The sequence below is a fragment of the Mustelus asterias genome, chromosome 2, assembly GCF_964213995.1.
Source record: "Mustelus asterias chromosome 2, sMusAst1.hap1.1, whole genome shotgun sequence".
Taxonomy (NCBI): domain Eukaryota; kingdom Metazoa; phylum Chordata; class Chondrichthyes; order Carcharhiniformes; family Triakidae; genus Mustelus; species Mustelus asterias.
The window spans coordinates 87,292,696-87,315,678 of NC_135802.1; the positions used below are offsets into that span (position 1 = coordinate 87,292,696).

At 42.6% G+C, this 22,983-nt stretch overlaps 1 protein-coding gene across 2 annotated transcripts in view; it reads right to left on the reverse strand.

Moving 5' to 3' along the window:
• Positions 1–758: 758 nt before the first annotated feature.
• etv1 (ETS variant transcription factor 1) overlaps positions 759–22,983 on the reverse strand; it is a 160,069-nt gene continuing 137,844 nt past the window's right edge. For both annotated transcript variants that reach the window (XM_078228081.1, XM_078228070.1), the window contains 2 exons: positions 7,524–7,625; positions 759–1,131 (listed from right to left, as the gene is read on the reverse strand). In XM_078228081.1, the coding sequence (XP_078084207.1) occupies positions 910–1,131; positions 7,524–7,625 (324 nt within the window). In that variant the 3' untranslated portion in view covers positions 759–909. The remainder of the gene's footprint in view (positions 1,132–7,523; positions 7,626–22,983) is intronic.

Sequence of the window (22,983 nt, forward strand, 5' to 3'; positions counted from 1 at the left end):
GTGCCTGGATTTGTGGGTGCAAATGAAATATTACCCTGGACAGGTTATATTCGGTAGGTTTCCATTGATCTCAAAATCTTTCGCATAAAAATTTCCTTTAACAAGCTGTAGGTGGATAATCTTTTTACCAATTCCTAAAGTGTACAGTTGCTTATAGTATAACTACAGCATAAGCTACATCCTAAGCAATAAATGTTTCGAGTCGTCTATTCATTGTCCTGAAATACTACCTGCACTGAGAGCAATACTTCAAATTTCTTCAATAAACCCTCTGTTTAAAAGAATTTACAGAAAAGGAGACTGCAGCAGAAGCTTCAGCATATTCTAGTATTCATATATTTTTAACAAATATGACACAGCAGTAAAATGCTTGACTGTATATTAATGTGTACCCTGACAAAAAAGTACTATGTACCTACTCAGATATAGATTCTTAAAGAGTGCTGGCTGTGTTAACACAGCAATATTAGATATGCAATTTATTTTATTACTGATATCAGCAGATTTCTTGTAAGTTTGACTTAGTAAGTTTTTAGCTGATATGAAACAAAAATCCATATGATAGCATCAATCAAACCATTTAAATGTCTGTAATTCCCAACCCGCCCATCCCTCCCTACCCATCAAAAAAAAGCATGAAGGCTAAAATGAAAACCATATCCCCCCCTCCCCCACCAACCCCGCTCCCCACCCCACTCTGAAAAACAAAACATGTAGAACTCTAATGAGTCTTTTTATAAAGTGCACTGTCCCTGGCTTTGGACCCCGGGGTTAATGCGACAGGAACGTGTGGACCCACTGCTCGATGTCAGAGATGCTGAAGAGATGAAGTAAATCCTGGGTCACGGTCTACAGAGGAAAATAATAGAGACAAAGGAAACACGGAGTGACTGCCCCAAAATGGTTGCATCAGTACACATAGGCTTCATTGTATGGATGGGGATTGCAACAGCCACTATCTTGTATATAGGCCATGTTCTCATCAAAATGGGAGAGAGGGACAGTGTCCTCTTCATTGATGTGACGCTCGATATCAGTTTTCAGCACTGGCCTCTGGTTGTCCGGGAAAGCCATTGAGAAAAGCGCTTCTGGATCACAGACAAATTTATACACATATCTCTCTCCAGCAACCTGCAAGAAAGGAAAGAAACATTTTCCCGTAAAGGTTAACTATTCAAAACAAATCAAAAGCACAGTTAAGCTGAAATAGCAAATTGGCTAAAATTGTTCGCCAGTCCTAGTGGCTGGAATTTTCCACCCCCCACCCGCCTCAGGGAAACCCGTGGTGGGACGCTGGGCTATCGGAATCTCTGGTTCACATCGGCCGGACCAGAAATTCCACCAACATGAAAAGCTGAAAAATTCCACTCAAAATTAACTTCAAACACTAGGAGGATTTTACTGATGAGTTATTTTTTTCTATGAAATTATTAGAAGGTTTCATTAGTGATTGCAGGATAGGACAAACCAGATATGTTAATGATCTGAATTTTTTCTTTATTGTATAACCTGGGGAACACTTAAATACCCAGTGGAGATAGGGGATTAATTATTCTGCTCATCTACATAGTACAAAAATGCTAATTCAATTAGAGATACTAACAGGTTCACTGTAATTTTTCCTGCAGTGTTACATTTACGAGGTTTATAAGAATGTTGGCCTGAATTCTCCGGCCGTTCACACCGGCAGCGCACCCCTGCCCATGGGTTTCCCGCAGCCGTGGGGTTACGTCAAAGGGTATTCTCATTGACAGTGGGGGGGGGGTCCAGAGAATCCCGCTGCTAGCAAACAATACGCTACCTCCCATTAGCAGGAAACATGCGGCTGGGAGGTCAGAGAATCTCATCCGTTATGTTTTGGGACTATGGGTGGGATTTTTTGGCTGCGCTCACCCTGGTACCAGAAAATCCTGCCCATGGTCAACAGATCTGTCCATGTTCCGCCCCTTGTCTGCTACAATTCCTGTGGTGGGCGGAACGGGAAAATTTGCCACATGTCTTTAAATTTAAGGTAAAATAAAGGGGGTTAAGTGACCTGTTCTGAAGTTTGCCTGATAATAAGCCTGAGTGTTTTGATTGTTAGGGATCAAAGGAAGGCTTAGGTTGTTTCACTGAGAAGAAAGTGCAAGGTATTTATACTTGGAGACAATGGCAACAGCCTGTGTATTAACAGTGGAGAATGCATCTCCAAAGTCCACGAAAACTGATGAAAGAATATTGGGTTATAAGCATTAAATTGGCTTTAAACTGCCCATTTATTTTCAATATGAAAGAGAGTTGGGTGTTCAAGGATAGCTAATTAGCCTTTCTTCTTATATACATGGCTAATGTGTTCGTGCTACCATGGGGAGGAGCGCAGAAGGAAGTCAAATCTGAGATCAGGTTACAGGCTGCCCTATAAATCAATGAATATCCGATAGACACCAATTTTGTGTGGCCAGTAGAGAAAAGAGGTTGTTTTAGCTACCACACTTGATGGGGAAGAGAAACAGTTCCTAGTCAGAGAGGTTGATAGCACAGCCATCGAAAGATTCTGGCAAATTAATTTTGGCATGGCCAGGGGGAAGAAGAATCATCGGGAAAAAGCTTTACTGTTGACAGTGGATTTAGGAAACTCTCCAAAAACTGAAGAAAGCATCTGGAGATGGTCACTTGAATTTACTACATGTGAAAACGAGGACACAAGTGCCAATTGCAAACTGGGGGAAGCTGTGGACTATTTGCTAAAAGTTGAGAGTGCAATATGTGGTAAGTATTAAAAGGGGAATGTTCTTCTCTGTATTTTAAAGTATAAGCTGCCTACAAAAAGAAATTAATTGTGTTTTTAGTTGAAATCTTGTATCATTCTTTCAACTATTAACTGGAAGTTTGAATCTTTTTTGAAAAATGTTATCAGTCTCTATCGAGATTGTAACAATACAGAGATCTTTCTCTTACCAAAGCAGTTGCCCAGTGGGTGTAACCACTGGGAGGAGCATTGATTGACTCCATAGAAGAAAAGTAGATTGCTGGTTTTCCACCACTGGATTCCAATTTTCCAAGCTTTGGGTTTTGGGAGTAGAAGCCAATTGTGCTTCCATCTTTGAGGCTTCAGAGTGATAGGTTAGAATAGAATAGAATCCCTACAGTGCAGAAAGAGGCCATTCGGCCCATTGAGTCTGCACCGACAACAATCCCACCGAGGCCCTAGCCACGTAACCCCACATATTTACCCCGCTAATCCCTCTAACCTACGCATCCCAGGACACTAAGGGGCAACTTAGAATGGCCAATGTACTTAACCTGCACATTTTAGGACTATGGGAGGAAACCGGGGCACCCGGAGGAAACTCACGCAGGCATGGGGGGAGAACGTGCAAACTCCACACAGATAGTGACCCCAAGCCGGGAATCGAACCCAGGTCCCTGGAGCTGTGAGGCAGCAGTGCTAACCACTGTGTTAGAGGCCTTCTTGCTTGCTGTAAAGATCTTAAGTGAAATAAGTTTGAGTAGCTAATAGTGGGCATAAAAGCTCTGTTGATTGACATTAAATTAGGAATCAGCAGTGCGTGTTATCCAGAAATGCCAGAACAGTTTATTTAGGAAATGAGTATGCTCGAAGAGTTATTGTTCAGTGCTTTATATAAAGCCATCATTAAAGAATGCTGAGCTGAGAAATAGTAAACTCGAAGTGTAACGGTTTTCTGTTGACAGTTGTTGTTAAAAGTAAAACTGTTTTATTGCCTAAATTGACACCTCTCATTTAATATGAGGCAAAATAAATAAAGGCACCAATGAAGCTATTCTTCATTTTAAATCAATACTTCACTTACTGATTGTTATGGGATGTTATTTTGTTAAGCAGGAGAATGAAGTGCATAGTTTTTCAGTCAAAACCTCATTCCCACTATTAGAAACATCAAAAATTATTGCTCAACAATCTGTTGGGAGTTTAACCAGCTTTACCATGCTATTATAAGCATTTCTAAGCTTTCCTGTTTTGTCAAATATGAAAATGCACAATTTAAAATTACTGTCGATCTGATATTCATTGATTTGTAGGGAAGCCTATAACCTGATCTCAAAATTGACTTCCTCTGCACTCCTCCCCATGGCAGCATGAAACACATTAGCCATGTATATAAGTTAAATTGATTATCACACAACATGCCTGTGGAGTCTTTGCAAGTCACTTGATCTGAATACACTGCAGTGTTTCTAAACATATCTGTTCAGACATAATGGTCAGAATTTCCTCAGTCCTGTGGAGATGGTTTTAGAGACAGAGTTGGGCTGGCTCCCTAATGCATTACTGCCACAAGGAACCTTTCAAGGGATGGCTGGGAATATAATTGGTTGGTCATTCTATGGAGGCAGGCAGCCAGTTAAACTGGCCAAGGTCCCAATTCAGGGCGATTTTGCAGCCTTGTTGTCATTTGGCTCCCATCATGTGCCAGATTAAATAGAGGCAGCCTAAATGCAGTAGCTGCAGACACAGAGGCTGGAGCCTCCATGCCTTCATGATAGGCTGAAGGCAGGAAAGTCCACACTTGCAGCCCAATCAATATCTCCGCAGGGGATTTCCCTCAAATCCGAAGGGTTTATCAGTTTTGGCCTGTAAGTAGGCTTGGGGCAGCCAAATTTAGTCTTAAAATCAATCACATAAATATTGTATTCACTTTAATAGGTAATGTCAAGGAAGCAATTTTATCATTAACATGTAGCTTCCTGCAGCCATTCCACATTCTGTACTTCGTTCTGAATTAACTGCATGTATTGATTTTGTATTAGAAGCCAGTCATGCAGCAGATGATTATGAAGTAATGAAACTTGATTAAGTTATAATTAGTGAGCTGAAGTAACGAATAAGTATAATCGAAAGACTGGATTTTATTTTAAATACTGTATAAACTTGAATGTTTCTGGAAAATGCAGTTAGCAGTTCAGACAAATGAATCTTTCTAACTTTTGATAAGCTATAGGACACCATTGCCTGGCTTATTGTTCATAATCTGATTTCATTTCAGAAAATTTAAGATTAGTAAGTAAGGAAGCAATTGTCTTCCATGGGTTTATTTTTTAACAGAGCTGTTATTAGTCAACGAGGTAATTAAAGTCCAATTAATTTAATTCATCAACAGCTGGAACCAATCAATAAGCTAAGAGAAGACTGACCTAACATGGCGTGATGGCTACTAAAAAGGATCAAAACGAGACTTTGTTAGGGTTTGTTGCTAGCCAAGATTTGAAAACTTGTGCATACTAATTATGAGTCAATCTCCACAAGTGAATTTAAGATTGAAGATCAGAGACCTGAGAAAAGGTGGAAGTAATCAACACTTCAAACAGATTGCGCAACTAACTGAAGTTGTATGTCATTGTCCAAAAGTTTGATAAGTATACCATTTCTGTGATAGACTTTCTGAAATTGCTATCCAAATACTTTACCTTAATCAGTTAAGTCACGCACGAACTAAATTAAAGTGAGTTAATTCAAAACTGATTTACAAGCAGACTTGAAATTATGAGGACTAGAAATTGTTACATTACAATTTTGCAGTTCCTCATGATTTTTGATTTTCATCCACACCTCCGGGGGCACCTCCATTCGAGGCACCTTCATGCTTCCCAAACTGCCTCAACAGCACCCACCTCTCCCTTCGGGGCTACTGAAGCTCCACAGCTGCCAGTCATGTGACTGATCCTGCAGCATTGAAAGCAAGCTCGCGCAGATGGCCAATTATAAAGCCACCTCTTGGAACATTGTGTCATCGATCTCACTATCAGCAAGCGTGGACTCCCCATTGGGTCTTGATGCAGAGGTCCTGAAGCAGTAAAATGCAGCCATTTGCTCATTTTGATATCTCTTGTAAGTTTCTTCTCATACTTCCTTTTTTGTGGCTCTTCTATCTGACTTGTCACTTGTTCTTTGTGTCTTTTCCATTTGTCAGGATCTTTGCTGTGCTGTGCATTTTTATATGTCTTTTCATTTTTTGTTGCATGCTGTTTCTTACCTCATTAAACATTGTCTTTTTTGTGCCAAAAAGAGCTCTTGTCTCTTTAGGCATAAACTGATTCTGTGTCACATTGAGTTTTTTGCTGACATCTCTAGCTAATCTTCTGTGGGTTTACGAATGAACAGATTTGGGTAGATAATGTGGTCAACCTCTGTCTCTTCTCAATGAAGTCAGCCTTACCCAATTCTTAGTAGCAATTTTATGTTTCCCCCTTTCAAGCACTGCTTTGAATTTGATCATATTATAATCATTATTAGAGTGACAGTCATGCACTGTTACGCTATTAATAAAATTTGGATCATATCTCATTATGAAATCTAAGTAGAGCATTTATACAGGAGATGGCTTAGCATTTTAAAAGTCCCAGCTTACATCTTATTTGATAGATTATAGATGAACACTTGCCTTCAAATTATTTCACTTAAAATAGTTTTCCAACAATACTCTATTTTCTAAAATCCATAAATATCTATTCTATACAGAGTGACAGTTCAGACAGTCCTGTTTTATTAAAAATCCTTTTTACTTCTCCATACAGATCCATTTTAAAGCTTTTCTTTTAAACATTCAAACTTTTCAAAATATGTATAAATTGAAGAGGCATAAGTGGAATATCTATATATGGAGATGTATAAAAGGCGTGTAAGGGTAGTCTCTACAGATTTGTTTCCGATATGTCACTTTATCCACTAGAAGCACCCCACAGCAGACGGGTGACAACTTTTAAATTGGAAAGCTAAAAGCTGGTTCTTTTGGTTACTGACTGGCAGTCATCCCACTCATGCTGTGGTAAGGTGCTATAGCAACATTGCTGATTTTTAGAGGCTGGCACCTTAGAAGGGCTGAAAATGGCAAGGTTGCCAACCTAAAATGTGCAAATGCCCCGAACTTGGGATTTTGGAAGGGGTAAAAGGGCACATTCATGTGCTGAGCGGAAGTGTTGCTCCACTCCAGATACAGTGGAGACACTTTGGGGTTTTACTGCCTAGTGTCAATGGTGTTGACAGGTTGTTTAATTGTGAGGAGATCACTGTTGACCCTGATCATGTCTTTGTCTGGATTTCCAATAGGCATGCTTCCAGCAGAAGCAGCCAAATAAAATATCAGGAGAGGGAAATTTGACCAACTTTCTTCTCGTACATCAGCTATCTCAGCAAACATCTAACAGATCAAATAGATCATCTGTTGTGTATGATGCAGCTACTGACTAGTTGAACTGTTGGTGAATCCAGAATGAATGAAGAAGCAATCAGTGCTCAGGCAAGGCACTTGGAGAATCATTTAACATAGACGTAGGTCCTGAAAATTGAAACAATGCAAATGTAGAGCTTTCTTGCCCCAATAAAGGCAAAAATCTTCCTATAGAAGCAATGTTATTCTATGTTATTGCACTGAAATACATTAGGATGCAAGGATTTTTCTCTCTCACTTCAATGAGCATACCATACACGTGTATTTGTCATTTGGATGTTATTCAGCTAGTATTTGAAGATATTATCAGTAAGGTGACTCATGCTTGTTGCTTACTTTTTGCATGATGCCCTTCTCATAGTAATAGCGCAGTGAGCGGCTCAGCTTGTCGTAGTTCATAGCGGGACGATTTTTCTGGATTCCCCACCGTCGTGCTACCTGATTCAGAAAACATTGTCATTAATATATCATTTAGATAAGATGCACACATTTCAACAATAGCTCCATGAAATATAAAACTATCAATATTTCAGGCCAACGTCCTCATGCCATATAGTCCAAAATCCATTTTCCAATGAACCTGAGGCTCCCGCACAAAATTGTTCACATCCTGGCAAAAACCTAGTAAACTCATCAAGACAAATTAGAAGGTGTGAGAAATGCAGTCACCAGTGTAGTATGAAATATCCACATCAGGAATTCAACCACATTGTTGGAATAGCGCTAAAAGAAATTCTAAACTGAATCTAAGCCTCTCCAAAATGGGCTTGCTGCTATCATCAGAGGCAAGGAGGAAAATAACACGATTGCCTACACTGTCACGCTCAACTCAAAGAACACAAATTTCCGAGAAACTATGAATAACATAATCTAAATTACGTTCTGGATCACCAGTTACATTCAGACCAAGCAGGTTCATTCAATAATCATTGGCCTTCCATTGGTGACATGACTTCAGGTGACTAAACTCCATGTTCTTTAGGCCCTCCCTATAACCCTCTCCAATTTAAGATGCTTTTTAATCCATTTCTTTGATCACACTTTTAGTCATTCCATCTAATATCTTCTGCGGCTCAAATTAGTCGAAGATTTTCTGTTATTACACTTCTGTAAAGCAGTTTGGGACAGTTTTCTATATTAAAGAAGCTGTACGTAGCAAGTTGTTGCTTTGGTTACATACAATCATATGAATTTGGAGCAGGAGTTGTCCCATTCAATGGTATTATGTTGATCGGATTATAGCATCAACTTCACTTTCCTGCCAAGCCCCTATACCCTTTGACTCCCTTGTTAGTGAAGAGTCTATCTACCTCTGTCTAAAAATATTCAATGACCCTGCCTACACTACCCTCTCGGGAAGAGTTCCACAGACTCATGACCCTTTGAGCGAAGAAAAAATCTCCTTATCTCTATCTTAAATAGGAGACCCCTTATTTTCCAACTATGTACCCTAGTTTTAGTCTCTCCTGCAAATGGCACATCCTTTCAACATCCATCCTGTCAAGTTCCCTCAGGATCTTACACATTTTAATAAGGATGTTTTTTACTCTTCTAACACCAATGGACACAGGCGCAATCTATTCAATCTTTCCTCGTAAGATCCCTTATCCCTAGAATCAGTCAAGTGAAACTTCTCTAAAATGTGTCTAATGCTCTTTTGTCCGTTCATAAATATGAGGCCAAAACTGTGCACTAGGTGTTGTCTCACTAATACCATGTACAACTGTGGCACAGCATCCCTATTTTTATATTCCATTGCAATAAATGGCAACATTCTATTTGCCTTCTGGAGCTTTTGAAACTCAACCAAGCATTCATAACAGGACAGCTATATTAACAAACTCTGTGATATCTAAATAGTCTATTGAAACTGAGAAAAAAAGATGGTCCATTTTTCTCTAAGCTACACAGATGTCCTGTCAATCAAAGTAGTCCAGGGGCAGTTGTGGACTTTTTTTTCTCAAAACTAAAAACAAAGATTTATCTTCATTTTAAAGGGGCTCTTAGCATCTTAAACACTTCAGATTATTACACTAGAGATCTCAAGCATTGTTTTCTTCAGTTTTGCCACAATGGGGAAGTATTCAGATGCATCTGAATGCTTATATAATATTGTTCAATGTAATGGGCATTTACTTTTGTGGGGCAAGCTCTATAATCAACCACTGCAGTAAAAACACATCTAGCTTATAATATAGCTAACTTTTGAAGCTTAAATAACAGATTTTTCTTATGTTTCAATGAAATAATTCGAAGAACAGGCTGTTTTTTTTGATTCCCTACTTGGGACTGCAGATCCTCGTCATCACAATTCCTCTTAGGCACCCAGATCCACATCTCCTAACAAGATGGGTCAATGAAAATAGCCGGCTATCTAAAATGGCCATCCCCACAATGGAAATGGCAAGGATGGAATTGCTGATTTTTAAAAAAATATTCAAGGGATCTGGGCTTTGCTGATTAAGCCAGCATTTATTGCACATCCCTAACTGCCCTTGAAATGATGGTGGTGGACTGACTGTGTTCGTTTACAGACTCAATGGTCTGAACGACTTCCTTCTGTTCCTTAATAACTATAATGATTTTAAATGTCAGTGTTGTAAATCTATTTGAACATCTTGGCTAGAGGTGTGACTAACTCTGCAACACCAGTCTTCGGTATTAAAGCTGGAATGTTTTTGGGCACATCGACTTTGTTGTATTCCCATTTCTTGATATCATGTGGGCGAACTGAATTGGCCAAAGATTGGCATCTGTCATAGTGGTAATCTCATGAGGAGCCCAAGATGTATCATGTACTCATCCAATCCACATTCTGGCTGAGGATGATTTTAAACACTTCAGCCTTGTCTTTTGCAATCATGCCGTGGGCTCCATCATTATTGAAGATGGGGCTGTTCATGGAGCCTCCTCCTCATGTTAGGATGCTTAACTGCTCATTGCCATTCACTATTAGATATGGCAGGATGACAGAACTTTCATCTGATCCATTGGTTATGTGATCTCGGTCTATGTTATCCTGCTTCCACTGTCAGCATGCATTTAGACTTGTATTGTAGCATCACCAGGCTGTCACTTAATTTCAAGGTATGCCTGGTACTGCTCCTGGTACGCTTTCCTGCACTCCTCATTGAATTAAAGTTTATCCTCCGGCTTGATGATAAAGGTAAAGTGAAGGATATGCCAGGACATGTGGTTATAAGATAATGGTGGAATACAGTTCTGCTAGACATGGAAGTCATGTGGTGCAATGGGTAGTGTCTCTCTCTGAGGCAGAAGCTCTGGGTTTGAGTCCCACTACAGCACTTGATGGCTGAAGAAGGCGCATTCATAATCTGGCCAAACATCATCAACCTGCAAATCCTTCCAATACACCAATGGCAATTGGTAAGAGTGAGAGAGATTCCTGGTCAGCCATTTGATGGAAATAAATTTGGAGCCTCTGCCACCACCATTGAAAAGCTCAACCACATACATGCATGTAAAAGTTTATATTGCCACTCCCTAAGTGAACTGTTACAAATACACTCAATTCTACTCCTGTTGATGGCGACAGCAGCCCACGCATGGTCAGTTGTGAGTGGCTAGATCTGTTCTGAATCGATCCCATTTAGCATGATGATTGTGTCGAACATGATAAAGAGTGTTTTCAGTGTGAAGATAAGACTTTGTTTCCACAAGGACTGTGCCATGATATATCCAAGCAATACTGTCACGGACAAATGCACCTGCGACAGATAAATTGGTGAGAATGAGCTCGAGTCAGTTTTTCCTTCATGTTGCTTTTGTTGCCACCTGCTGCAGGCCCATTCTGGATGATATGTCTTTCAGGACTGAATAGCTGGTCAGCAATGCTGCTACCAAGGCATTCTTGTTGACAGATATTGAAGTCCCTCACCCAGTTTACATTACATGTCCTTGTTACCCTGAGTGTTGCTTCCAAGCAGTTCTCGATATGGATGAGTTCTGATTCATCGATTAAGAAAAGGCCGGAGGATTCCTTGTTCACGTTTGATCTGATGACAAGACTTCAGTGAGTCCGAAGTCAATGTTGAGAACTCCCTCCAGACTGTCTATCACTGTGCTGATACGTCTGGTTTGTCTATCATGCTGGTGGTGCAGAACCAACCAGGGGGTGGTAATCGAGGAATCTGGGCATTGACTGAAAGGCATGATTCGGTGAGAATGACTATGTCAGGTTGTTGCTTGACCAGTTCTGTTGAACAGCTCTCCCAGATGTTAGTGAGAAGTAATTTGCAAGATCAATTGGACAGGATGTTCCTATGTAATGTCTGGTGCCTAGGTCCATCCAGTTTTATTCCTTTTTGACTTTTAAACATAGAACATAGAACAGTGCAGCACAGAACAGGCCCTTCAGCCCACGATGTTGTGCTGAGCTTTATCTGAAACCAAGATCAAGCTATCCCACTCCCTATCATCCTGGTGTGCTCCATGTGCCTATCCAATAACCGCTTAAATGTTCCTAAAGTGTCTGAGGTTTCATACAACTGAATGGCTTACTTGGCTATTTCAGAGGGCAGCTATGATCCAACCACATTGGAATCACATGTAGGCCAAGAAAAGACAGCAGACTTCCTTCCTTGAAGGATCTTAAAAAACTAGGTAGGTTTTTATAATAATCCAGTGGTTTCATGGCCATTTGGCTGATATTGGTTTATATTCCGGATTCATTTAATTCATTGAATTTAAATTCTTCAACTGCCATGGTGGGATTTGAACTCATCTCCACGTCATTCGACCAGGCTTCTAGATCGCTAGTCCAGTAAAATAGCCTCTATGTTGTTGTTCCCAACAATAAATTGCAGCTGTTCAAACACATTATGGTTTGAAGCTGAGCTGAGGACTGTTATTGTAGATATATTTTTTCATAAACTGACCACTACCTCTTTTCATATTGTCCATAGCTGCCTTCTAATCTACTAATTGAAATTAGAATATTAATGTTGATGTGTACCTTAAACTTCACTCATTGTTCAGGTTACGTTCAGGAAGCAGTGGTTCAAATTCCATCCCAGCTGAACCAGGTATGGAAATAATGCACTTCCATCCGGTTACAAATAACTTGTTAAAATCAGTGACAATTGCTTTGAAGCACAAGTTTAAGCCCTTCTTGCAATATGGTGATGCGTATATATTATTGTGCACTGTTAAAAGTAAAAATGTGTAACGCACTACAGGCTACATAATTCTTATTCTTGTTTTCAAATCTGTCCATGGCCTTACCCTATCTAATCTCAGTGATGTCCTCCAACCCCACAATCCTCCGAGATATCTGTGCTCCTCCTGCCTTCCTTGAGCATCCCTGATTTTAATTGCTCCACCATCACTGGCTGGGCCTTCAGTTACCTCACCCTAGGCTCTGGAAATTCCACCCTAAAGTTCTCTGCCTCGCTACCTTTCCTTCTTTAAGGCACTATTTAAAATCTACTGCTTTCACCAAGATTGTTTGTCGTTTCCCTTGATATCTCCTTATATGACTCAGTGTCATATTTTGTTTTATAATGCCCCTGTGAAGCCATTTTTTAAGTAAATGGTGGTATATAAATATAAATATGTTGTTTTTGTTGCAGAACCTACTGCACAAACTGCCTTACAGTTGCATTGGCCCCAGTTTGAATGCACAGAATAGAAATCAGAATGCTTGGTTCTGTTTGCCCCAGGCTGAAATGTTAATACTGTGCATTAAGGACTACATTGCATCCTATTTCACAGCTTCTTCAGCCAATAATGTACAGTATAACCAAGGTATAACATCTTTAAATTTGCATTCTCTCCCTTACCATCCTTTCAACAAACAAGAAAACTAATAAATGCATAAGTTATCATTTCAAAATAGTAATCAATTAAAATACTTTCAGGGTAGAAATACTTCCAACGCATAAATGAGTGGCATTGGATTGGCTGTGGTTACATGCATTGCCTGACATTCAGTTTCATTATTTGTCAATGGAACTAAGTATCAGTTGCTGCATATGGGCTGCTGTTGCCACCCATTTTACATCACTTCCTGAGATGAATTTCTTCCCCTTTATATTTGCCAGTTGAATTGAAAGCAATAATGCAATACCATTGTTACATTAATATTCAAAATCAATCCAACATTTACTTTTGCAGCTTAATAGCTGCGAGACTGAATCGCCGCTTGTATTTTGCTCCAGTTACTGACAAAGCCCATTAACTTCTCACTGTTACTAATTACCAATGCTTCTGCCCAGAAGAAAAGCAAGTTGACAGAGATGCAGGAATCGCCGCAGCAGGTATCAGTGCCACTTCAAACTCAACCAGAGGAGGAGGGGGGGGGGGGGCAACATTTCTCCGGCTAGTCTGGACAGGTTTCTTCTCCTGCTTACCTCTCAGTTTTCAGCAACATCCCAACAACTCGGTTCAAAAAATAACTCGTACTGTAAAGGTACTTGGAACAAAGGTTTTGCACGGAACATAAACTTACGAGACGAGGGACAGAATTTTACCACAGGAATTGGAGTGGGCGAGGGGTAGACCATGGAAAGGTTCATTGTCCCTAGGGCGGGATTTTATGGTTTCGAGACAAGCGAGACTGTAATATCCTGCCTGAGGTCTCTGCTTGGAGCCAATATTACAGGGAGGGACAGCATATAAAATAAATTGTTCACAACTACACATTTAGACTGAAAGTACTGAAACGGTGTAGAAAATATTACTTTTGGTTTTTTGATTTCCTTCTGAATTCAGTGGAATTAATGCTAAGAGGTAAACATAACATGTCAGTCAGCATTTTATTGATGAGAACAAATACACAATTATCCCAAGTGAAGCCAAAAAATGTGGGAACATTTTCAAAAATCAATGATATTATTTAAAAAATATAAGGTGATCTTCTGCTCCAGTTTAGCTCTAACACTACAGAATTCCCATGGTTTAGCTTCGCATTAAATTGCTTTATTGAAGAATCTACTTTGGCGTCAACATTTTGTCAAGTTCCACCCCGATCCTACCGAGTTCTGTTTAAATTTAAAAGTTTTATAACTCGGACATACAGCATTCAAATGATGCAATTAAACCAGATGGAGAATGCTGCACCTTCACTGAGTGTTTCCCCCACATGTATAATTATTGTTAGTTATATTGTTTGGTCAGAGTGAATGCCTCAGGAGCATGGATAGCTAGCACACTCAACATATACATATGCCTGACTATAAAGTGGAGTTGTACATTGTAAACAAAATAGGTGCCATGACAAGGTCAATGCCCAATAAATGTAAAAGCCGCGATTCTGAATGAACAGATCTAAATTTGGAGTTGATGCTAATACACAATGGTTAGTTAGCACTGCTGCTTCACAGCACCAGGGACCCGGGTTCGATTCCAGCCTCGGGTGACTGTGTAGAGTTTGCACATTGTCCCCATGTCTGTGTGGGTTTCCTCTGGGTGCTCCGGTTTCCTCCCACAGTCCGAAGATGTGCAGGTTAGGTGGATTCGCAATGTTAAATTGCCCCTTAGTTTCCCAAGATGTGTAGGTTAGATGGGTTAGCCATGATAAATGTGTGGGGTTACAGGGATAGGGCAGGGTGGTGGGCCTGGGTAAGATACTCTGTCAGAGAGTGGGTGCAGACTCGATGGGCCAAATGGCCTCATTCTGTACTATAAGGATTCTATGATTCAAGACTTATCTCTGGGCAATTGTGCCCTCAAGTGTTGAACATCGACAACCAGAAGTTCACAATTGGAATTCTGTCACTCTGTCCTCGTCAATATTCTAACTACTGTTTTCTCTGCGTCGCCAACTTGATGCACTGCGTAACCCCTTTAAGTTGGAGGCCTGGCTGTGCATGTGTGCACCTAAAATGGAATGTTGCTTCTGTCTAGCCAGCTAGTCCTGCACAGCCTATCCCCAATTGCTACATGGCAGCGTACGTATCCAACTTAAAAGGAACAACGTCCCCATCTTGTTCACTCACTGCCCATGCTGGCTAAATCAAAATAACAGATCCCCACATACTCACACAGATTGGGGCTGTTTTCCTAACTTCATGTTTTTGGGGTCAGACAGGGAGAAAGGACAATGCCCCTTTTCTACTTGCTCTGCCACTTTTCGTTCAGCTCACGTCCAACCCCTGTTGCCCCTTGTGATGCCTTGCCCTTATATTGTGGCTTGTTGTAGTCTTGTCCCCTGGCGTTTTTCCATTTTTATCCATATTAGCCTTTTTCTGTGGAGTGGTGGATGGAGGGTGTTTGTGAGGTGGGGGAGAAAAGGAAAAGGGTACTTTTGTTCATGGGTACGTGGAGGGGGGGGGGGGGAGAGGAAAAACTTGGAGGTAAAGAGGGGGCCTGAGGGAGGGGTGCTTGTGTATTGCTTTGGGTAGAATCCCAAAATATTCTGTAAATGCCTGGAGTGGTAATAGTTAACAAGGGAGATGTTCAGGCCCTTTGGGGACCAGGCCGGAGGGTTAGCTGTGTGTGAGAGAGCCTAGGTATTGTGAGGCTGGTGAAAGAGTATTTCTCTTTTGGGTTTCCCTCAGGGATATGATTGAGGTGTATAAGACTGTGGAGGGGCCCAGATAGGGTGAGTAGGGAGCAGTTGTTTCCCATGGTTGGGGAGTCCATCCCGGGAAGGCATAGCTTTAGGGTAAAGGTCATTAGATTCAGAAGAGATTTAAGAAAATACCTTTTTTATTCAGAGGGTGGTGGCTATCTGGAATGCACTGCTTGGGGAGGTAAATTGGGCCTAAAGTATTACCATTTTTCAGGTTATATTTGGGTGGGCCTTTGAGATCTCTTAATATTCCCTGATCTGGTTCGGGTGAGGAATGTTAACTCCCATTCTGGACATATGGGTGTTGGATTGATTTCAAACCACTTTAAATGAACAGTGAGGAAGTTGCACCTCCCAATTTCTGGGGTACGGTTTTCAGCATAATCTTTTCCCAGTTAACAGCAAATCTAGACACAATGAAGTGAAATAGCACAAGAGGCTGCGTAATTATAAATGGATTTGAGTTGTTTCGTTGAACACTTCACGCCGAAATTTCCACAATCTTCTATGCTGTTTCAAAAGTCCCTTTGCCACAAAACTGGCCATGCTCACAGGTCAGAATAGTGTGTTTCTGACAGTTGTGCCCATTTGGAGGTGGTCATCACATTCTTGGGTGCAAAGACACCTGGATGCACAGTAACCTATTGTTATTACTTCAATTTCAGTTTAAATTTGTTATAAATTGATCTGGTCAAATTATGCTTCATTTTCTCACCATCCCATTCCCCATTGAGCTTCTGAAAAAAGCTCTGTTTCAGTCAGATTAAGACCAATAATGTTGATTCATGGGAGATCGCACATTCGGGTTTATGCTAACGAATCTGTACGGAAACTTAGGGGTAACTTCACCTCTCAGTATCCAACACACATTATTGGCTCATTTTCCCGATTGCACATCTGGCAGAAATTCCACATCCTGGTAACCCCGAAATGTACTCCAAGTAGCCATGATTCACTGTCAAAAGTGCAATGTTGCAAATTAACTCCTATATGTACTTACATCTCCAGATGTTTTTAAAGCAGCTCATTCAATTTGGTAATGGAAAGAAGAAAATGGAAGAGATGTAAGGCAGGTTGGCAATTGGTCATCATCCATTTTATAGATGAAATAGATGGTGGTTATAATGGGGAAGTTTCAAAAAAAAAAATCTGACAACTTCATTTGAAATGCTGAGCCTGAATTCATACAGCAGATCTCAGTGTGAACATGGTAAGACGGAAGCATCATGATCATAATTAGAACTTGCCAATGTGATTCTTTTGTCACATCAGTTTGTGACCAGTAATGGGCATGAGAAATACTGTCCTTTAACATGATGTATCATATCTATTGGAGAATTTTAATAAATAGGGTAAGTCCACACTGTGTGACACTAGCAATGCATGCAGTGTTGCCTCAATGTGAAATGTGTGTCTGCCCCTTTGTAGCTAATATCTTTTTCAGAATTATTGAAAAATGAATTTTCTTTTATCAGTCACTGATATGATCCAGTGTGGTATCAACAGGATCATCAACTGCCAACAGAAATGCTGCAGACGACTTTAATTATCAATTGCTGATGGCTATTAACTGATTCATCTCACCCCTTATACTCTCTTCTACCTAATGATTACACTGTAAGTTTTGACCATTTATCAAGATTGGTCCAGAGCACAGCGGGCCAGAAGACACAAGCGGAGTCTGTATAGCGGGCTTCCCATGGGGCACCACGGCCTCCGCTTGTCTCCGGCCACTGGATTTCCGGTGCCATCCGCTCTGCCAGAAATCGCGCCTCTCCTCCCCGCCCCCAAACCACCAGAAGTGTTTCACTCCAGTGGGGTTTACAACAGCTCCCCACGAGTGGGGAGGTAAGAAGGGGGTGCCCCCTGCGCATTGCCAGAATGGCAGTGCCAGCCTGGCTCCCTGGCACTGCCCAAGGGGCAAAGTGGTAATGCCCAGGGGCCATCTTGGCACTGCCCACCTGGCATCAGGCAGTGCCAAGCAGGCAGGGCCAGAAAGGGCTGGACCTAATGGTAGGCGGGGCCTCATGGGGGTGGGGAGATTGGTGGGGGTGGTTGTCCCATTGCCACTCTGCACTCGGCGGTGACAGAGGGAGGAAGGCCAGTAATTGGGGCTGGCCTGGACACATCCGGGACCCCAGCGATTGGGGGGTGGGGGGGGTCGCAGGGCCAGTGTTGCGGGGTCGTGGGGCTGGCCAGTGATCAGGAGGCTGGCTGTGTGCCGGTCTCGGTGCTGACACAACAGCGCATGCTCAGTGGGACACTCAGTGCTATGCTGCCGGTCTCTCCAGCGGGAATAGGCCCCGCACACTGATTTTTAATGAGAATCACATCAGTGCACTCTGCAGTGCACAGAGTGTGGGAGATTCATTTTGAAAAGACCAATGGGATTTACTCCAGTTTTTACACAAATTTGACACTTAGAATTTTTTTGGGAGAATTCCACCCAGTGGGGTCGATTCTTCCAAAAATATTCTAAGAGTCAAATTCGCGTGAAAACTGGAGTAAATCACACTGGGTTTTTTCAGTTGGAATTTCAAAATGAATCATTTTGAAACTCCCACACTCTGTTCACTGCAGAAATCAGGGGCCGGGGCCTATTCCTGCGGAAGAGGCTGAAATCATTGTGCTGAGCGGCCCACCGTGCTTGGGCCGGTCTCTGGGAGATCACTAAACAAGTCCTCCCAGCGTTGAGATTGCTGGTCTCTCACTCCCCCCACAGACATTGCTGGCCTGTCACCCTCCCCCACCATGGACATCACTGGCCTCCCCATCCCCCACTGACCCAGACATCACGGGACTCCCCATCCCCCACTGACCCAGACATCGCTGGCCTCCCCATTCCCCACTGACCCAGACATCGCTGGCCTCTCTACCACCGCGCCCACCCGTCACACACAGAGCGCTGTGCTGCCTGCGAGCATTCCCCCTTGAGTGAGACTCTTGAGCATGCCCCCACCCCCCCTCCCACCATAGTACCTTGTTGGGTTTACCCAATCAGCACCTTTGGAGATGGCTCACCCTCTATTGAAACCAGGTTGCCTGTACATTATTCACAATGAAATTTAACTAACAGGCCCATGACTGACTGCACCTGGACTCCTTTAACAATGATGTGGAGATGCCGGCGTTGGACTGGGGTGAACACAGTAAGAGTTTTAACAACACCAGGTTAAAACCTGTTGGACTTTAACCTGGTGACTGTTACTCCTTTAACAAGCCCGAGCTGTATATAAGCTGCAGTTATGGACACACAGGCTGTCACGCCAGGAAGATAGGCCCCAAGAAACGTGGTCACAAATTTTCCGAGCGTGAGCAGGCCCACCTGCTGGATGCAGTGGAGGAGAGGCGGCAGCTGCTGTACCCCACTCAGGGCCATCGCCCAAGGGGTCGCGCAGCAAGCGCATTACGGGAGGCGATGGCTGCAATTGTGAATGCCAGAACTCTGACCCCTCAGTCCGAAGAACAGTACCGCAAGAAAATGATCGACTTTCTTCAGGCAGCAAGGGTAAGTGTCCATCCCATTCTGAAAACCTGTACATGTGCTGTGCTTACAATGTCAAATGATCCCCAGACACCACAAGAGCAGCCGCCAATGCCCCACTGCTCCCCCGCCCCCCCGTACTACCTCCAACTCCTGTGACACCCTCCCCAATCAGCACCCCCAAGTGGGGACCCATTTCCCCAAAACGGCAACACGAGCTCCCCAACCCCAACACACATTGCACCCCATGTTCTTCCATACATCATGCTTTCAATCCCCCTTATATCCCCACAGGACAAAAACATGTACAACCGCCATGAGGGGGAAAAGACTGGTGGGGGTGTTCCTGAGCTGCGGCTGTTGACAGTCTGTGAGCTGTGTGCTCTGGAACTGGCAAGGGGGACGCCATACCTAGAATGGTCACCGACAACCAGGCTGGCGTCCGGCATGCAAGTGAGTATCAGCTGAACCCTATTCCTAAGTCTTCTTTGAACGAAGTGCCGTGCTGCGTGGGCTGTATTCCCTAGCTTCCCCTAATGTGTGTTCTTTCTTACAATGCTGGATCCTGATGAACAAAGCCCTTCTGATGTCCTTGCAGTCCCTCACCACATCCCACAGAGAGAACAATGGAACAGCCCGGTGGCTGCAGACAGCAGCCTGACCAGCAATCAGTAAAGGACCTCACCCCACCCCACAAAGCCAACATGGAACATCCCTGGGCCTGGGGGGCAGCACATCCAGCTCTTGAGGGACCTCCCCACAGCAAACAGAAATTTTCCAGCCCTGCCTCAAGACTATTTCCTCGGGTGGATGGAGCTATTACAAGGGGGCATAACTATAGGGTTCATGGTGGGAGATATAGGAAGGATATCAGAGGTAGGTTCTTTACGCAGAGAGTGGTTGGGGTGTGGAATGGACTGCCTGCAGTGATAGTGGAGTCAGACACTTTAGGAACATTTAAGCGATTATTGGATAGGCACATGGAGCACACCAGGATGATAGGGAGTGGGATAGCTTGATCTTGGTTTCAGATAAAGCTCGGCACAACATCGTGGGCCGAAGGGCCTATTCTGTGCTGTACTGTTCTATGTTCTATGCCTCCAACCAGCCCTACAATCCGGGCGCTGCAGCCTCGTAGCACTTACCTCCTCACTCCTGTTCAACGCTACCATGACAGGTCCCAACTTTTACAGAGCAGTTGTAAACCCCGCCAGCGTAATGTCACTCCAGAGAGGGGGGAGAAGCTAGTGAGGGCAAAGAGTCTAGTCACGCACCCGTTAGTTAGATGTTAAGGTGTGTTAACACATGCTAATGTTCATTACGCTGATTTGCAGCCTGGATCCGCCAACGCGATAAAAGTTAGAGTAGGAGAAGCGCAGAGGCCCAGCCGCCAAGCACGAATCCCGCGAATCAGCCGCCGCAAGAGTCTCCCGGCCTGCTGCGCTACAAAAGCAGCGCAGCGGGATAGGAAAATCACCCCCAATATCTTTGTGATAAAAAAATACACATGTTGCAATGTTAAATGGTCCAAACCTACACCTGCAGTTGTGTCACATTCAATTCATCTCGAAAAGAATGTGGAAAAAGTCTTTGCTACCATCCTGGAGATGAGCCAAACCTTCTTGTGCTGTAGTTTGTTCCGAACAATAAGAAGTGGCCACATCTATGCAGCTAAAATCGCCAGATAGTTTAAAACCACTTATTCAACTTGACAAAGTCAGTGAACAGAAATAAAAGAGTGAATCATAGAATCCCTACAGTGCAGAAAGAGGCCATTCAGCCCATCGAGTCTGCACCAACCACAATCTCACCCAGGCCCTAACCCCATAACCCCACTTATTTACCCTACTAACCCCCTGACACTGAAGGGCAATTTAACATGGCCAATCAATCTACCCGCACATCTTTGGAGAGAGTCCCTTATCCAATAATGGATTAGTTTCAGTGGCTGTGGGGGGAGGAACTGATCCTAAATACAAATATGGCCTTAGAAATGGGCTGAGGAGAGCGATGAGTTAACTTGTGTGTCTGGTGCCGGCCTCATATTCATTCACAGTGACTCAGCCACAACATATAGTTCTCTTTCAGGGATTGCATTTCCCTAGGCTTGGGCTCAATACTGCAAGATTTCCAGTCAACATTTAGTGTATCTCATCTTGCCACCTCTGTCACGATAAATAGACTGCAGTTGAACATATAGCACGAATTAGGCATGTGGACAAGCTGTCCACAGCAACATGTAAAGCTGTCTGATTAGGATCTCACTGTGCTTGAGTACAAAATACTGTGTTAGTCTCTCAAGGTGAATACTTATTCGAAAGGGAATTGGTGACTAATGAGAATTAACATAGGCTGGCAATTGGTCATCATCTATTTAATACTATTGCATAAAGACAGAATCTAGCCCTATAACTTTAATGGATACATTTTGCAGCATTTAGTGTCAGAGTTAACTGAAACCTCAAAGCCCAAATCAGCTCAGAAACTCTTCTTCCTTTATGCAATGTAGCGACTTTCAGCAGAGCTGGCATTTATGAAAAATTCAGTAGATGATTAATGAACTGATTGGATTTTACATATTCGCATTTGAGATATAAAGAATTGGGAGCCAGAAGCAAAAGTCAAAAAGTGACCCTAATAGCTATTTGGAGCGCAATCGTCTTTTCAGCTGCTTCTTCAATGAATTTCTCTCCAACATAAGATGGGGAATGGAGCTGTTCACGGATCTACATTTACATACAAACATACCAATTAGGAGTAGGCCACTTGGCCCCTTGAGTCTGTCCGCCATTCAAAAGATTATGATTGATCTGATTGCAACTTCAACCCCACATTCTTGCCTACCCCCGATAACCTTTCACCCCACCTTGTTAATCAAAAATCCATCTACCCTATCCTTAAAAATATTCAAAGACACTTTTTCCATTGCTTTTGGGAAAGAGAAATCCAAAGGTTCATGACTTTAGAGAAAAAAATTCTTCTCATCTGTCTTACGTGAGTCACCCTTAGTTTTATATTCTCCCACAAGAGGAAGTATCCACCCTGCCAAGACCCCTCAGGATCTTTTGTGTTTCGATCAAGTCATCTCCTACTCTTCTAAATTCCAGTGGATACAACCGTCCTACCTTTCATCATAAGACAACCTGCCCATTCCTGGTATTAGTCTAGTCAACCATCTGCTTCTAATGCATTTACATATTTCCTCAAACAAGGAAATGGATATTGTACACAATACTCCAAACATGGTCTCACCAGTGCTGTGCACAACTGAAGCATAAGCTCCCTACTTGTGTAATAAGCAGTACACACTGTCAGAGCTCTGACGAAGAGTAATCCAGAATTGAAACGTTAGCTCTCTAAAGATGCTGTCAGGCCTGCTGAGATTTTCCAGCACTTTCTGTTTCTATTGGACATCCAATTGTTGGTAGGTGTAATTTGTGCCAACCAAATCAAAGGCAAGGTTCAACAAGAAAAGTCTAAACACCGAACCCCTAATTTTCAGCAGTACCACCAATGGCAAGATCTTCATCATCAGTATCTCTGCAGGCTGGGGGGCTAGGGGCATAGGACTTAGTGGGGGTGAGCTTGGTACAATCTCACCATTGTTCTAGTTTAATTGGATCAGCCTATTAACACAGTGATCACAAAAGCAGGGCCGAGGTTGGGGGCTCTGCAGTGAGTGACTGAACTCTTGACCCCTCTCCACAATCTACGAGATTCAAACCTCAACTATGATAGAACACACTCCACTCACCTGTTTGAGTGTAGGTGCACCAGCA